We start from the raw sequence: 17,672 nt of genomic DNA on the forward strand, positions 1-17,672 counted from the left end.
AAAATAGATTCACTATTTACAGTCATTTATAAACTGATGGTCTCGTGATTACGGAGTTGTTTATTTAGACTAGAGACTGATGCTTTAAAGGACTCGTTTATTTATTAACATTTTAAAAAGTATATTTTCTTTCTTTCTTTTACTTGTAAGGTGCTTTTACATCAGCAAGTAACAATACTTTGTTCTTTGTTGCACCTTATAAATGTCCATTGTACTGGTAGTTTTTCCCTGAATGGACAGGAAAGAGTTAAACTGCAGGATATGGAATCAATTTCACTCAGCTGGAGTGACTCGCGTATATTTGATTCAAATGAACGAATCAGTAAAAATAAAAATATTCCAAACCAGTCATTAAGAAATTTTCGTTGTGTTTTTGTGCCTTAAAATAGCGTTAACGTTAAAACCACAATATTATTTAGACGGAAAACGGCGTATTAATTCCTACGCGGGTCTTTTCTGAACAACTCCTTAATGATTCATTCGGGAGTCGTGATTCCCGAGTCAGTCAAAGAGTCGTTCATTGATCCAACATCTGCACGCTGCGATCCTTGTGCTGCGCGAGATCTCAACTATTTCAGGTGTGTTTTAAAGTGAAATTTATAAACTAAACACACAGAGATTATTTTGAATCATTTGTGTGTGTGTGTGTGTGTGTGTGTGGTCTGCTTTGCTGTATTGTTTGTCGATGCTTACGTTTCTTTATGCTGTGCGAATCATTTCATGAGTGCAGCTGTAATGCATGTACAGCAGCTTTGTGATGCAATGTAACAAAACGTATGTATAAGTAAGCTGTGTTTTTGATAGCTCAACTATTTGTGTACAACTATTAGTGTTTGCACGACTTCCAAACAGTCAGAACTGTGTTTGCATGATAAATATGCATACATACATATATATAAAATGTGTAAAGGTTGTGTGTGTGTGTGTGTGTCTCTAAAGAAGGATGATGGCTGTCTGCTTCATGTCTGGGCTTGACATCAGCTCGACCCCCAAACCTGCAGCAGTTTTATGGAGCTCTTTGTCTGAGCTGTTGTTTTGAAGTGTGTTTTATGGGCTCTTCAGACTCAGATGTTTGATGCTTCTGATGATGTTCTTCTGCAGGATGGCACTCAGGCGGTTTCTGTCAGTGTTTCTCATGTTGTTTGTGACTCTCAGCGCTGAACAAGAAGAGAATGAAGTTCTGAAATACAGCGACACACAACAGACGACAGACCAGGTTTGATTCAGGGTGGATCTCACCCCTTTTATATGCATTGTTATTTTTACAACCCTACAAATAATGCATCAATAACCATTTAATACACTATTTAATTGTTTTCATAACAACTAAGCACATTTATATCCATACTTCTATATTATTACAGTAATCAAAATCTCCTGACACAAAAATCTAGTTTTTTAAATATATTTATAATATTCTTGACAATTTGCATAATATTTTATTATTTCAATAATTCTTATATTTTTATTTATTAATATAATAAAGTAATTTGTTTTTGCAATTTTTTTTTTTTAGTATATCAAGATATATTAAATAAAAGAAAATATTAAATAGCCATTAATTAATTAAAATTAAAATGAAAGAATGATATATATATATATATATATTAGTTTAGTTAATGTTTGTTTTATTTCAAGTAACATAAAGTGTTTATATGCTTAAGTTTTGCTTTAATCAACTCTAATGTGTGTTTGCATCTAGATTGAAGTTACATTCCCCACCGGCAACTTGAGTGATACGACACACACACCTTCATTACCAGGTCTCACACACACACACACACACACACACTTATGAGAATGTCTTCTTCCTATATTAGTGAGGACATTTGACCCTCACAGGAAAACACAAACCTGTAAATAAAGTCTTTAATTAAAGTCTGAGATCTTCAACAGTATACCTACACTAAAAGCGTTAATTAATAAACAATACGTTATTATGTTAAATATACTTTTCCTATCTTTCAGATGTTGATGAGTGTCGCCAGGGTGACCCGGGGCCTTGCGGTTACCATGCCAACTGCACAAACACACCTGGATCCTACCTGTGCAGCTGTTTCCGTGGTTACCTGATGAGTGCGGAGGGATGTAAAGGTGTGCACTCAATGCAAGTACATGATATAAACACACCTAAACAGGTCAACTTTAACTTTTTTCTTCAAATTAAAAGAGAAAATTAACTATGAACAGCAGATACAATACACTCAAAAACTAATTCAAGAGTTTGTTTTTTCATCAGATTTGGAGAAATTGCATCACTTTCTCAGTACGAATGAATGGGTGCCGTCAGAACGAAAGTCCAAACAGCTGATAAAAACATCAGAATAATCCACAACATCTGGTGAAGACAAAATAGGACACAAATCAAGCATTGAGATGTTTTGAACTTCAAGCCATTGTAAAATACGACTCTCATTCTGACGGCACCCATTCACTTGCAGTGAGCAAGTGATGCAATGCTACATTTCTCCAAATCTGGTGAAGAAGCAAACTCATCTACATCTGGGATGTCCTAAAAATGAGTACATTTTCAAGCAGGTGAACAATTGTTATATAAGCCGTCTTCTTCGTTTTAAGCTAGGTTAAAAACACTGTGACTGTGATAAATAGTGAGTTGTTGTGTGTGTGTTGTAGATGTAGATGAGTGTGTGCTGGCTGCAGTAACAGGACTGCAGGCCTGTGGAAGTGGAGCCTTGTGTACAAACACACCTGGATCTTTCACCTGCTCGTGTCCGGCGGGATTCGTGCTGGCGCTCCACGGACACAACTGTGTCGGTGCGTCCACTGTTTGAGTGTGTGTGTTTCATTCAGGGATGGTCAAACTAACTGATTAGTCATCCAACCAGAGTTATGTTAGTAGGGGTGCATGATAAATATCGGCCGATAATTAATGCGCATCTCGTCAGTAAAGCCGGTTCTTTAGTCATCGGTAAATTCCATCATTTGTGTGATTGCACATAGAGCAACGTTCACTACACAAGCTGCGTAAATGATGTAATTTACCACTAACTAGAGAACCGGCTTTACTGACGAGATGCGCATTAATTATCGGCCGATATTTATCGTGCACCCCTATATATTAGTATAATTTTGTTTTTTATTAATGTTTTGAATTAGTTTTTGTATTATTATTAATTTGTGTATGTTTGCATTTTTTGTTAGTTTTAATTTTTTTATATTTTCTGTTTTCATTTTTGTGATAGTTTTAGTCATTTTGTAGTTTGTTTCTGTCATTTTTATTAGTTTTTATTTTTCTCAATATGTCTATATATGTGTGTGTGTGTGCAGTGTTGAGTACTCGAGACTCGGACTCGGTCTTGGACTCGGTCTCGAGACCGTATTTTAATGGTCTCGGTCTTGTCATGGACTCGTGTGCATTTTGACTCGGTATTGACTCGGACTCGAACATATTAGGAATCGGACTTATGCCCGAGTCCACTCGAGTCCCAATCAAAATATTTCATGATTATTACTGTATGTTAATGTTTATTTAAATTGATGTATGATTGACACATCTAATGACTGGTGATTTTCTTTTGACGTGAGACGTTAGGCCAGCAACACACTGGATGCGTGGCGCAAGCATCTCAGCTGCATGGCGTGTCTGTTTTTAATTCGGCTCCCTTGTTATCAGGTTAGATCTTGCAGACTGCTTACGTGAGACGCGCGGAATACCCGTTCATGTTAGAAATAGAACCGACGCCTATTTTTCACGTGACACGCGTGCATGTTGGAAGCGTTTCCAGGCAAAATATACTAGGAAAATATGTTTATATGTCATTTTGTACACAAATACATATTAATTCATGACATTTTGATATTTGAAAGTCTATAGGTTGACATAAATTCAGATATAAATGTAATTTTAAAAATAAATTAATAATGATCGATTTTCAAATATTGCACCTGTCAAACATACTCTATTTTGCCGTCAATACTGTTGACGGTGTCTTATCAGTAGGTGTGTAAAAAAATAAATTTGATATTGTTGTCATGAAGACAAGAGCCTGTTTTTTTGGCGGTCTCCCTCTATGTCACCTACAGTAGCAGCAGTGCGCCAAGCGCCGCGTCAGACACGCTTCTGGTGTGTAAAGACACAGAAAACGTGAAGCAGCCACCACGTTTCTGGCACGCAGCAGAGACGCCACGCAGCCAGTGTGTCACCGGCCTAAGTTACCCTCCTGCCATCCGCCTGTAGTGATCCCACTTTCCAGAAAGCCACATTGCTACATTTCTCTCAACTGTGTTATTTTTACAAAGTAGGACAAAATGGTCACAGAAAAAAAAACAAATATTGTTTAATTAAATTATATAATGAATACAGACACAGACTGACTGTCTCAACACTAAACATCCTCCCCTCAAAAACAATGTCTGACAGAATGCATTGAATTTATATGGCATTTGATCCAGCTTTCTTCCCCTGGCACATACACACTTTTGGATGAAGTAGAGAGAGTTTTTAGTTGGGGTGGATTGATCATGAGACCACATCGTGCTCGGTTGGGTAGCTGGATGGTCTCCTCACTTATTTTTTTGAAAAGTAATTATGCCCACCTGTAATCTTCACAACATCTAAAGTGCACATAATCCAATACATTGTAACTTAAGGATATTAGCAGTCATTAGTTAAGCTTCGAGGTTAAAAGTTATGTAAAAGCTGTTACAGTTGAACATTTACAGGTATAGTGGTACAGTAATGTTACTTGTACTAGAAGTGTTATGTAGAATTACAATATAGAGTCGTACAGTAATGTTATGTGTACTAGAAAGGTTATATGGATGTGTATAGTGGTACAACGATGTTATGTGAAAATGAGCACTTAATATTGACAAGTAACCCTTCATAATACTAATAAAATTACCTTTACACCACATACTATGTGGCCCTTTTAACCTTTATTGTTTCCACCAAACATTTGACATACTCTTGAAGATTTCTTTAGGTCTTGTCTCAGACCCAATCTCTCTGGTCTCGGTCTTGACTCGGACTCGACCCTTTCTGAACTCGGTCTTGACTCGGACTCGACCCTCTCTGGACTCGATCTGGACTCGGACTCGAATGAGCTGGTCTCGACTACAACACTGTGTGTGTGTATTAAGTTTAGTTTTTTGTTATCTTAGTACATCCAGTTAATCTATGAAAATGAGAAATGTTTTCTTGGCAGCTAGCTGGCTTTCTTTATGTATTTTTTTATTTTATTAATTTGTCTGTATTTTATAGATCTATAAAAGTGTTTTATATATCTTATTCCGATGACATTATTATTATTTATCAGTTTATATGGTCAATAGTTTTTTTAATAAATATTTTTAAATTCATTTATATTTTTATATTTTCATTTTAGTTTTATTAATTTTGTTTTTGGTTTGTATTTATATATATGTGTGTGTGTGTGTGTGTGTGTGTGTGTGTGTGTGTGTGGTTTTTATTATTTTTCGTTTAAGTTTGTGTTTAAGTTATTTTAGTGCATCTGGTTAATCCATGAAAATTATAAATATTTCCATGTAACTAGCTGAAATAAAATTAGTTAAATTATTTATTTTATTTTATTTTATTATATTTTGTATTTTCTGTTTTATATTTTAGTTTTAAAGTCAGTTTTCTAAATGCATATCATATATGCTATATTTTCTGATACTGATATTTTCATTATTCTTCATGACTGCATGTTAAAAAAAAATTGTAATAGTTTAGAAATTAGTTTTTATATGTTCTGCTTTTATTTTGTAGTGTGTTTTTGTCTTTTTTCTTTTTTTAAAATACGTTAAAAAAGTGTAGTTTTTGTTTTTGTTTTTTTTAGAACATCAAAATAAACTAAATGATTTTATTTCAGTTTTTAAGTTTTAAAATGCACCCTTATTTGTTGAATATCTGTCAGGAGCATGTTTAAGCACTCTTCTGTGTCTCTGCAGATGTTGACGAATGTAATTTCGAGGAGAGCTGCCGGAGGGAGCAGGGTAACGTGTGTGTGAATACAGACGGCAGCTACACGTGTGTGTGTCAGGCTGGATTCAGAGAGCACAGAGCCGCGTGTGTGGGTACGAGTCTGTCTGTCTGAGATCGTAGTATTAACCCTTTATCGATGAAGAGACGATGATGATGTTGTTCTCAGATGTGGACGAGTGTGTGGAGGAGCCGCATGTGTGTGTCGGCCGAGGCGAGTGTGAGAACACACTGGGCAGTTACAGGTGTGTGTGTCGGCGCGGTTACCGTGGCAACGGCACACACTGCACAGGTGAGTGACACACACACACAGACACACACTTACATTTAATGCGTAGTTCATTATTACAATTATTACGTTTTTTATTTGTATGCCAACATGAGAGAACTACGACCATGTGAATTATTGAAATCTATTTAATTGTTAATATACAATTTTCAATTATATAAATATACATATATATATATTTATATGCATCTGTGTGTGGACTGTAAATGTGTTGAAAAGCAATAATAATATAAAACATTTATATTATTATAATAATGATTATTATAGGGAATCCTTGCTATAAGGCCTTTAATGCGCTATAATGCATAATCCAAACTATAATAGTATGTTAGTGATGCCAATATGAGTCGATTACTGGTGTGTGCATGCAGACATAAACGAGTGTTTGTCCGGGGATCACGGCTGTGACGTTAACGCTCGCTGTGGGAACATCATCGGCTCGTATTTCTGCCAGTGTCTTCAGGGATACAGCGGAGACGGACACTCCTGCTACGGTCAGTCTGAGATCCCGATCCATGCAGACTGAATGCTGTGATGATGAGGATGATGATGATGCTTGTGTCTGTGGTTTGCTCAGATGTGGATGAATGCACTCAGGATAACGGACTCTGTGAACACGACTGCATGAATCAGCCGGGGACGTACAGCTGCGTCTGCAGCCCTGGATACGCAATAACTGCAGATCTGCACAACTGCACAGGTACACACTCACACAATACACCACACTCACTTCAGTGTGATTCACTTCGGTGTGATTCACTTCAGTGTGATTCACTTCAGTGTGATTCACTTCGGTGTGATTCACTTCAGTGTGATTCACTTCGGTGTGATTCACTTCAGTGTGATTCACTTCGGTGTGATTCACTTCAGTGTGATTCACTTCGGTGTGATTCACTTCGGTGTGATTCACTTCACTTTAGTCGCTTCAATGTGATTCACTTCAGTGTGATTCGCCTTGGTGTGATTCACTTCAGTGTGATTCACTTTGGTGTGATTCACCTGGGTGTGATTCCCTTCAGTGTGATTCACTTCAATGTGATTCACTACAGTGTGATTCGCCTCTGTGTGATTCGCTTCGGTATGATTCACTTCAGTGTGATTCACTTCGGTGTGACTCACTTCAGTTGGATTTAAATCATCGAAATTTTTATTTGATTTAATGTAATTTATTACCATGACGTCTACCTGTATATTTTGAATTACCAAAACATTTGCAACATATTTTTGGATGGTTAACCAATGCATAGTGAAAAATAAATAATGGTTGCACGTCTGTGTGTGTGTGTGTCTTTGTGTAGATGTGGACGAGTGTGTGAGCAGTAATGACATGTGTGAACAGACCTGCACAAACACAGCGGGTTCGTTTCTCTGCTCGTGTCGACGTGGGTATCAGCTGCACATTGACGGACACAGCTGTGTGGGTCAGTGCGCTTTCAGCTCATATTATGGCCATTAAAAGAATCTGTGTTCTGTTCTAGAGTGGATTTTCTCTCATTCACAGCTCTGTGAGTGTGTGTTTTATAGACATAGATGAGTGTAAACTACAGAATGGAGGCTGTTCTCACGAGTGCACAAACACCCCAGGTGGTCACGAATGTCACTGTCCCTTCCCTCTGCTACTGGACCACCGCAATACCACCTGTGTCAGTAAGTAATGTTTGTGTGTGTTGTAAATTATGTTTTTATTGTTTTGCATGAATAACTTTAATAAGTAACTCTTTCACTAAAAGAATTTAAGAAAATCCTTTTCCCATCCTTTCATGAATTGTTTATCTGTTGCATGCATGCATTTTCTATCCTTTGCAGTTTGCATGGATGCTTTTTCTATCTGTTGCATGTATGCATTTTCTATCCTTTTCATGAATGCATTCTCTATCTGTTGCATGCATGCATTTTATATCTGTTGCATGCTCTATCCTTTGCATGAATGCATTTTCTATCTGTTGCATGCATGCATTTTCTATCATTTTCATGAATGCATTTTCTATCTGTTGCATGCATGCATTTTCTATCCTTTGCATGGATGCTTTTTCTATCTCTTGCATGCATACATTTTAATCCTTTTCATGAATGCATTTTCTATCTGTTGCATGTATGCATTTTCAATCCTTTTCTTGAATGCATTTTCTATCTGTTGCATGCATGCATTTACAATCTTTTTCGTGGATGCATTATCTATCTGTTGCATGGATGCATTTTCTATATGTTGCATGTATGCATTTTCTATCCTTTTCATGGATGCACTTTCTAAATTTTGCATTCATGCTTTTTCTGTCCTTTGCATGCCTGCATTCCTGATCTTTTGCATTCATGCATTTTGTATTTGTTGCACCCATGCACTTTCTATCTTTTGCATGCATGCATTTTCCACCTGTCTAATGCATGCATTGTACATATGTTTAATTTATGCATTTTCCATTAATTAAATGCATGCGTGTATCTCTCCTTTGGCAGATGTGACCTCATGTGCCTTGAGGAACGGTGGATGTGATCATACCTGTTCGTTGGGTGCCGAAGGTCGCATCCATTGCAGCTGCAGAGCAGGATGGGAGCTCAGTGCAGACCAAAGAACCTGCATCGGTAAAACACATAAAACTATTGACTGGTTCATATTATCCAGTATATGATCCACATGAATTGCATAAAATAGTTTAGTGTGACTTTATATCTGTATATCGATTATCAACAAAAGATAAAATAATTTTTTTTATAAATTTTTTTTTATTCTTTTCAAATACTGAGTAACATCTTTTTTCTGTCTCTGTCTGCAGATGTGGACGAGTGTGTGAGTTTTAACGGCGGCTGTGAGCAGGTGTGTGTGAATCACGCTGGCGGTTTTAATTGCAGCTGTCGCTCTGGCTTTGAGTTGCGTAAAGACGACCCGACTAAATGCCATCGTGAGTCACAGCTGTTCACACACACTGACACAATGACTCTAGATCATCCAGAACACCCTCCTCACAGCCGTACATCATTATTCCAGCACTGTGTGAACCTGCCTGTCTGAACTCTGGAGTGTGTGTTGCTCCCAACACCTGCGACTGTCCGGCAGGATATCCTGGACCAGGATGTTCGGGTAATGTGTCATGTGATTGAGTTTAATGCAGAATGAGATAGGATGTGATTTTTTTCACTTTTTATTATTATTAATAATATTATGCTAATATCTTAAACATTTTATTGTATTATTCTAAGTGAAAATTTTGAAATTTTTACACATTTGACAGCCCAAATTGCAGGGCATTCGTTATTAAAATACACTTTACATACAGTGTAAAATGGCTTACAGTTATAATAATGATGTATAACATAGAGGAATAATGAATTATATTCCCCAGAATTGAAAATGTGTAAAAAATTCGGAAATTTCCTTCTCCATGAAAGCAAAAAAAAATACTTTTATATATTATTGAACGATACTTATTATTTTCATCAAGGTTGCATTTATTTGATAAAAAATGCAGTGAAAATAAGTAAATATTATTGTGATTTTAAATAAACGTTTTCTATATGAATCTGTGTTAAACTGTAATTTATTTCTGTGATGCTCCGCTGTATTTTCAGCATCATTCCTCCAGTCTTCAGTGTCACATGATCTTCAGAAATCATGAAAATATGATGATTTACTGCTCAAAAAACATTTCTGATTATTATCAAAGTTGAAAACAGTTGCATTTTATTTTTCAGGATTCACAGATGAATAGAAAGTTCAAAAGAGCCGGATTTATTTATTTAAGAGCAATATTTTGTAACATTATGAATGTCTTTACTGTCACTTTTGAGCAATTACAGTATTAATTTCTTTGAAATGCTAGTGTAAGTGTGCGTTCATGCATGTGTGTGTTTCTCTGTGTTTATTGTGGTGTGTCTCAGCCATGTGTTCTCCGCCCTGTGCTCATGGAGGGTCCTGTATGAGGTGGAACGTCTGTCTGTGTCGTCCGGGCTGGACGGGAGACGGCTGCCACACAGGTAACACTGACCACATCACACACACACACACACACTGATGATGATGATGATGTGTGTGTTTCAGCCGTGTGTGAGCTGCCGTGTGCGAACGGTGGACGGTGTGTCGCTCCAAACACCTGCCAGTGTCCCTCGGACTACAGCGGAGCGCAGTGTCTCACCCGTGAGTGTGTGTGTGTGTGTGTGTGTGTGTGTGTGTGTGTGAGATCTGAAGCATTGTTTTATCTAGATGTGTACTGAAGCTGCGTGTGTGTGTTTGCAGCGCTGTGTTCTCCTCCGTGTGTGAACGGAGGGAAGTGTGTGGACATCAACACCTGCAGCTGTTCAGACGGATGGACAGGAGCTCGCTGTCAGAGAGGTCCACAAACACACACTTCTTCTGTTTTACTTCCATGTTCATACGGGGACACTTTTTATTTACAGCTAATTATAAATCCTTACCTGACCCAGACAATAACCCTAAGAGAAAACGATCTGCATTTTTACAAAAAAATATTTATTCTCTTTATTTTGTGTATATATAGTCTATATATTAGTGTATATATTATTTAGATAAGTAAATAAAATCAGATTTTTTTATTTAAATGTATGTTTCCTAGTTTAGTTATTAATATTAGTTTAATTTGAAAACAAAAGCAGTCTATTTTAGTCCTTTTTTAAACAGCAAATTTATGAACCTGTGTGTTTGTGTGTGTGTGTGTGTGTGTGTGTGTGCTTCCTCCTCAGAACCCGTCAGGTGTGTGTCGGCGTGTAGAAACGGTGGTGTGTGTGTGGGACTCAACAGATGCCAGTGTGTGGATGGATTTACTGGAAGCCTCTGTGAGACAGGCATGTGACATCATCATCTCCATCATCATGACATCATTCACTCATCATCATTGTCATCATCAGTCTGCAGTGATTCTTCTGTTCATCCTGTGTTGTGTTTATGTTCAGTGAGCAATGTTCTGTGTAGTTTGTGTTCATGTGTGTGTGTGTGTGTGTGTGTTTGTAGCCGTCACTACGCCGTGTGTTCCTCCATGTCAGCACGGTGGCGTCTGCGGGGCTCTGAACACCTGTGTGTGTGTGACGGGGACGAGCGGCATACGCTGTGAGAAACTGTGAGAGAATGCACACACACACACTCACACACACGCACGCACAAATGCACAAACACGCACACACACATACACACACGCTCACACTTACACACTCATGCACACACAGTTATGTAGTCTCACACACACTCGCACACACACACACACACACACACTCACACACTCACACACACACACACACTCACACTCCTCGTGTTGTGTCCTCCTCTCCTCCAGCACGTGTCCGGTCGTGACGACGGTGGTCAGTATGGCCCGAGCCGTGCGGAAAGGCTTTCGGGAGAGTTATGTGGACCGCTGCGGACCGCTGGGAGTCCAGCTCTGCACTAAATACAGGTCAAACACACACACACACACACACACACACACACACACACACACTCACACACACAGATCAACAGGATCTGTCACAGTATGAGTAATGTTAAATCACAAGCTCTTACATTATTTCATTTAAACCTTGTAAAAAAAACATGTAAAAATACATACTTGATGCAATGTGAGCAGATCTGAATGCAATACTAGAATCAACACTGTTCTTTCAAAATTGGGATCCTTTTTAATTTGTAATTTATTTAAGATTCATTCTGAATTTCTTAGTGTTTTTGTTCATTTAATGCATTTTTTATCTATTTTTTTTATTGATTGCTATGAATTGTGAGACTCTTCTGCTCACCAAGGTTGCATTAATTTGATCAAAAATACAGTAAAAATTGTGAAATATTATTACAATGTAAAACAGCTGTTTTCTGTGTGAATATCTGTTAAACTGTAATTTATTTCTGTGATGCTCCGCTGTATTTTCAGCATCGTTCCTCCAGTCTTCAGTGTCACATGATCTTCAGAAATCATGAAAATATGATGATTTACTGCTCAAGAAACATTTCTGATCGCTGATGTGTTTCCTGTGGTTGTAGGATAAATCAGGCGCGTGTGTATCTGCAGGCGTATAGAGTGGGCTACAAAATCCAGTGTCCTGAGAAAACAGCAAGATGAACAACCTCAAGTCTATAGAAACACTTCACACGGAGTCAAACACACTCAGTGCATATTCTATGCTTGTGTATACTGGCTTTTGCACATTGTGCATGTGTATTGTTACATACTAATAAAGGTATTTTTGGTCACTTATTTACATGGTTGTGTGATCCTCTTTAAACTGCTGTGCTGCAGATGTAATATTAACTGAGTGAATGCATTTATACTGAAACTGAAGTAAGTCACACTGCGCTGTTTGCTGAGCGGACGTGGACAGACTACATCTAAAGACATGTCTGATCTGAAGGAAATAACCAGACCTCCATCAACCGAGGAAGAGCAGGTGAAATAAAACACACTAAATAGACATTTAAATGGAAAAAGCATGCAAAAAGCATGCAGGGAAATTGTATTATAGAAATACATTCCCTTTTTTAGGGAAATCTGTTTTTTATTTCAAACTACACTTTTAATGGACTGATTTTTACTATTAACTAGTTGCTAATTAGCATGCATGCTACTAGCACATTGCCTGACTCTAAGAACTTATAAACAACATCAAAAAACTATTTTGCATGAACGTATTTTAGATCCTTTAACGAACCGAACTTAATAACAGAATTAGACCTGAAAATAAAGTGTGACCCAATTTTAATTTAGAGTCAAATTTTTTATTATGTTGAAATTGTTTAAAATCTAAAAAAAAAAAATTTATTTAAATATCAATGTTACTTTATTTAATAGTAGTTGTGCAAATGTGTGTTTATGTTACATTATGACTGGAATGTGCACGGTTTCAGCTTTTGCATGCATTTTTAAGTTAAAACATAGGATAGAAAAATGCATTCTTCTTCATCTACTTTTGAGTTTTGTGGAAACTTAGATTTTAAGCTTCATTCATGTCACCTCTCTCTTTTTTAAGGGGCTGAATAAGAAGGGGTCCTTTAAGAAGGTTCTGGATTTGAGTTCTGGAGACTCTCATAATGCTGGAATCAAGCCAATAACCTTCGTTAGACAGGTCTGATGGGTTGTTAATTGTTGCTTAAATAAGTGATGTATTGAATGTTTGATCACTGACTGAATTAGAAATGAGCACAGTGTGGCCTGCACTTTGGTTTTGTGGAACAGGACGTCCTGTTATACTCGCACACAAACAGACTCTATGCACATTGCTGGTTTAAAGGGTTAGTTCACCGAAAAATGAAAATGATGTCATTAATAACTCACCCACATGTCGTTCCAAACCAGTAAGACCTCCGTTTATCTTCTGAACACAGTTTAAGATATTTTAGATTTAGTCCGAGAGCTCTCAGTCCCTCCATTGAAGCTGTGTGTACGGTCTGCTGTCCATGTCCAGAAAGGAAAGAAAAACATCATCAAAGTAGTCCATGTGACATCAGAGGGTCAGTTAGAATATTCTGAAGCATCGAAAATACATGTTGGTCCAAAAATAGCAAAAACAACGACTTTATTCAGCATCTTCTCTTCCGTGTCTGTTGTAAGAAAGAGTTCAAAACAAAGCAGTTTGTGATATCCGGTTCGCGAACGAATCATTCGATGTAACCGGATCTTTTTGAAACAGTTCACCAAATCGAACTGAATCGTTTTAAACTAAACAGATATTGGTTTGTTTGAACTCAGAGGGAGTGTCAGCCACATTAAAAAAGTTAACAGCTTAAGTCATTTGTGGATTAATGCGTATTAGAGATGCGAACCGTTTAAAACGATTCAGTTCGATTTGATGAACTGAATGATTCGTTCGCGAACCGGATATCCAATTCTAACTGACCCTCTGATGTCACATGGACTATATACCGTACACACTGTTTCAATGGAGGGACTGAGAGCTCTCAGACTCAATCTAAAATATCTTAAACTGTGTTCAGAAGATAAAAGGGGGCCTTTCGTGTTTGGAACGACATGTGGGTGAGTTATTAATGACATCATTTGCATTTTTGGGTGAACTAACCCTTTAATTGTGAATGATTCATCAGTGCACATGTTTAATATTTTACACATTTGAGTCTGAAATCCTTGTTGTTTTTTCTTGTGTCTGTGAGGTCGCAGCTGGATGTGTGTATCCCAGAATCCTCCAGGGCGACGCTCTTCCTCCTGACGCTCGTCTCAGAGTTCAGAAACTCCTCAGTCACTTTGATGGAGGAAGTATCGGTGAGAGTCTCTGTGTGTTTGAGAGAAAATGCATTTTACATCATTATTTATTTATTTACATTTTATAGTTTTATTTGATATTTTCTGATTTATTTCATATTTCATGTAGTTTATTTTATATATATATATATATATATATATATATATATAATAGATAAAATATAATTAATATAATAATATTTAATAACATTAATTAATTAATTGATTAATATAACAAATAACATTTCTGAATTTCTAAATATATTGTATATATTACATATTATATAAATATGTATGTAAATGTAAAAATAATATATACACTTTTATTTTATAGTACATATATTATACAATAAATATAATAGATAAAATATTTATATTTTCATTATGTATTTATATTTGCATATTTTATAAATATGTATAAATTATATATGTATTATAAATGTATGTGCGTGTATACACACACACACACACATTTCACAAATTGCTAAATCTGTCATGTGACCCCTGAGGCTCCCGATCTGATTGGCTGCTTGGTCACTTCTCTCTCCAGGTTCATACACTGGGTCCTTAGGAGCGATGCATGTGAGAAACACTATAGCAAAGTTCATTTCTCTGCGGGACGGAGGTGTCCTGTCCAGTCCAGAGCAAGTCTTCATCACTGTCGACACCCAGAGAGCTTTGATGGTACATTACAAAATCATTCAGCTATCATTTAGAACTTCAGCGCATGTTTCAATCCATAAAACCTTTTAATTGTAAAAATAAAGATCTGCTGCTGATGTCCTTGATGAATGATAAATTAAATCAGGATCATATCATTACTGAACCGAACATAGGTGATGCTGCGGCTGCTGTGTCAATCAGAGGGCGTGTCTACGGTTATGATCCCAGACCCCGCCCCTCACACTCTGACACGCCTCCTGGAGAGGATGGGTGTGGTTCCGGTGACCTATCAGCTGCAAGAGGAGAGTGGGTGGAGTGTGGAGAGGGCGGAGCTAAACAGAGCCATCCAGGCTACAAGGGGGCGGAGCTTTCCAATGGCGATTTACATCAGTAACCCCGGCAACCCAACAGGCACAGGACAATACATAAACAATATATTCATAATAATTTAGCTGGTGATTTAATATGAAGCAGCGCTGCGAACGCAGTGATGATTTTCTTTTATTTGGTCAATAATTTGGTTTCTAAAAAAGCATCTCACAATGATAAGATTTTTTTTTTGTTTTTTTTTATCTTGCAAACACACTATTACAATATTTACAGAAAACTAATTATGATAAGATAAAATGTTTTAGCAGCATCTCAGAATTCAGAACTTTTTTCTTGAAGATTTTCTAGTTATAAACTTTTTATATTATAATATATATATATTCAGTTCCAGTAAAAGTTTTTGAACCATATAATTTATATGTTTTTTAAATAAGTCTATTATTTGAACAGAAATACAGCAAAATCAGTAATATTGTGAAATATTTTTACTATAAAAAATATCTGCTTTATATGTGAATATCTATTAAAATGTAATTTATTCCTGTGATCAAAGCTGAATATTCAGCACCATATACAGTATATATAATTTTATATTATATTATATTATATTATATTATATTATATTATATTATATTATATTATATTATATTATATTATATTATATTGCATAACGCTGTAGGCTATATTAACAAAATTAAATTTATGTCACTAACTGATTACAAATACTTTTTCTTGTGTTTATTTAGAATGAAAAAAAAAAAAAAAAAAAAATTTATACTTAAATCAAATATATAATCTTAAGTATTTTACAATAACAACAATGCAATAGTCAATGACTCTTTGGTTGAAATGTTTGAAAATAAAATTAGTTTTCCAAAAGTAAATATATAAATTGTATCTAATATTATCAAAAAGCTGAAATATATTAAGGGTATTATTTTATTATTATTTGTATTGCTTAGCCCTAAAAAAGTTACACGCAAACAACAGAGATTAATTCATTATTAACTACAGCTATTAAAAAGGGTTTGATCCGAGTGTTAAAATGACTTAAAATGATATTCTAATAATGCCTAATGTGAAGTACGAGGCAGAATATGATATTGGTAGTTTTTTGAGTGAAATGATAAATATGTTGGTTTTGCAGGACATGTTCAGAGCAGGGAGTCCATTCAGGAAGTGATTCGCTTTGCTGCAGACGAAGAGCTTTTCCTATTGGTCGATGAGGAAAGTGTTCAGGATTTAATCTTCATTATTTGAAATGAGTTTTCGGGTCAGATTTGTGTTTTTAGGTGTTCTTCTGTCTCTTGACATGTTGCAGGTTTATCAGGACACGGTTTTCGCAGACGGCTCGGAATTCGTGTCCTATAAGCGTGTTCTGGCCGAGATGGGCCAACCTTATTCTGACAGAGTCCAACTGGCCTCGCTGCATTCGCTCTCCAACGGCATCATGGGAGAGTGAGTTTTTCCAAGTCAGTCTTTCCCTATTGTGAAACATTATTAGAATTTAAAACAGCTGTTTTCTATGTGAATATCTATTAAAGTGTAATTTATTTCTGTGATGCGCAGCTGTATTTTCAGCATCATTACTCCAGCCTCAGTGTCACATGATCTTCAGAAGTCGTTCTCATTTGATGATTTGCTGTGTTTGTGTCTGGCGCAGATGTGGTTTCAGGACGGGGTTCATGGAGCTGGTGAACGTTGATGAAGCTGTAATGTTCTTCGCTGAGGTTCTTCTGACGGGAGATCTGTGCCCTCCTGTGATTGGTCAGATCGCTCTGGATGTCATGGCTGATCCGCCCCATCCTGGAGAACCTTCCTACAGTTTATACACACAGGTACATGCCAAGACTACAGAAGCTTATTTCTTTTTTTTTCCTGCAGTTTGGAGTTTATATCTCACAATTCTTTACCTTTTTCTCACTATTCTGAAAAAAAGAAGTCAGAACTGTGCAATTAAAGGCACGTTTATTTATATAGCACATTTAATACACAATGGTAATTCAAAGTGCTTTACATAAAAGAAAGTTACAAAAATCACAAATATAAAACAAGAATTTTTTTTTTTTTTTAATGTTTTAAAAATTGACTTAAAAAGAATTTAAGACCGTTAAAAATAGGAAATTATTTTACATAAAATACAGTGCAATAAATAAAGTCAAGGTATGCATTCAACTTGAAAACTTCAAACTTTGTTTTTTCCTTGTTTAACTGAAGAAAGTTCTGGCACATCCAACTATTAATTTCATCAATGCAT

The 17,672-nt window shown here is 36.4% G+C and overlaps 2 protein-coding genes across 2 annotated transcripts in view; both read left to right on the plus strand.

The window, feature by feature from the left end:
* Window positions 1-436: 436 nt before the first annotated feature.
* On the plus strand, window positions 437-12,418 carry si:ch211-221n20.8 (neurogenic locus notch homolog protein 1). Its single transcript, XM_052535941.1, has 21 exons — window positions 437-578; window positions 1,102-1,216; window positions 1,703-1,763; window positions 1,969-2,094; window positions 2,635-2,775; window positions 5,917-6,042; window positions 6,117-6,239; window positions 6,608-6,730; window positions 6,814-6,936; window positions 7,535-7,657; window positions 7,761-7,883; window positions 8,691-8,816; window positions 9,008-9,133; window positions 9,220-9,312; window positions 10,110-10,205; window positions 10,270-10,365; window positions 10,465-10,560; window positions 10,929-11,030; window positions 11,197-11,302; window positions 11,516-11,632; window positions 12,214-12,418. The coding sequence occupies exons 1-21, from the start codon at window positions 472-474 to the stop codon at window positions 12,290-12,292; spliced, it is 2,328 nt and encodes a 775-aa protein (XP_052391901.1). The 5' UTR covers window positions 437-471; the 3' UTR covers window positions 12,293-12,418.
* An 82-nt stretch (window positions 12,419-12,500) lies between these two features.
* LOC127938985 (alanine aminotransferase 2) overlaps window positions 12,501-17,672 on the plus strand; it is an 8,238-nt gene continuing 3,066 nt past the window's right edge. The window contains exons 1-8 of the mRNA XM_052535946.1: window positions 12,501-12,617; window positions 13,197-13,292; window positions 14,335-14,443; window positions 14,973-15,106; window positions 15,259-15,496; window positions 16,563-16,640; window positions 16,735-16,873; window positions 17,079-17,253. Of these exons, the coding sequence (XP_052391906.1) occupies window positions 12,567-12,617; window positions 13,197-13,292; window positions 14,335-14,443; window positions 14,973-15,106; window positions 15,259-15,496; window positions 16,563-16,640; window positions 16,735-16,873; window positions 17,079-17,253 (1,020 nt within the window). The 5' untranslated portion in view covers window positions 12,501-12,566. The remainder of the gene's footprint in view (window positions 12,618-13,196; window positions 13,293-14,334; window positions 14,444-14,972; window positions 15,107-15,258; window positions 15,497-16,562; window positions 16,641-16,734; window positions 16,874-17,078; window positions 17,254-17,672) is intronic.

Source organism: Carassius gibelio, chromosome A20 (genome assembly GCF_023724105.1).
Source record: "Carassius gibelio isolate Cgi1373 ecotype wild population from Czech Republic chromosome A20, carGib1.2-hapl.c, whole genome shotgun sequence".
Classification (NCBI taxonomy): Eukaryota; Metazoa; Chordata; class Actinopteri; order Cypriniformes; family Cyprinidae; genus Carassius; species Carassius gibelio.

What these genes read in the sequence shown, in the direction of transcription:
- si:ch211-221n20.8 (XM_052535941.1), top strand. Translation starts at nt 472, where the DNA reads ATGATTCATTCGGGAGTCGTGATTCCCGAGTCAGTCAAAGAGTCGTTC. An exon ending in ACACACACCTTCATTACCAG is followed by an intron (nt 1,764 to 1,968) that starts GTCTCACACACA and finishes CCTATCTTTCAG; the next exon opens with ATGTTGATGAGTGTCGCCAG. An exon ending in AGACGGACACTCCTGCTACG is followed by an intron (nt 6,731 to 6,813) that starts GTCAGTCTGAGA and finishes TGGTTTGCTCAG; the next exon opens with ATGTGGATGAATGCACTCAG.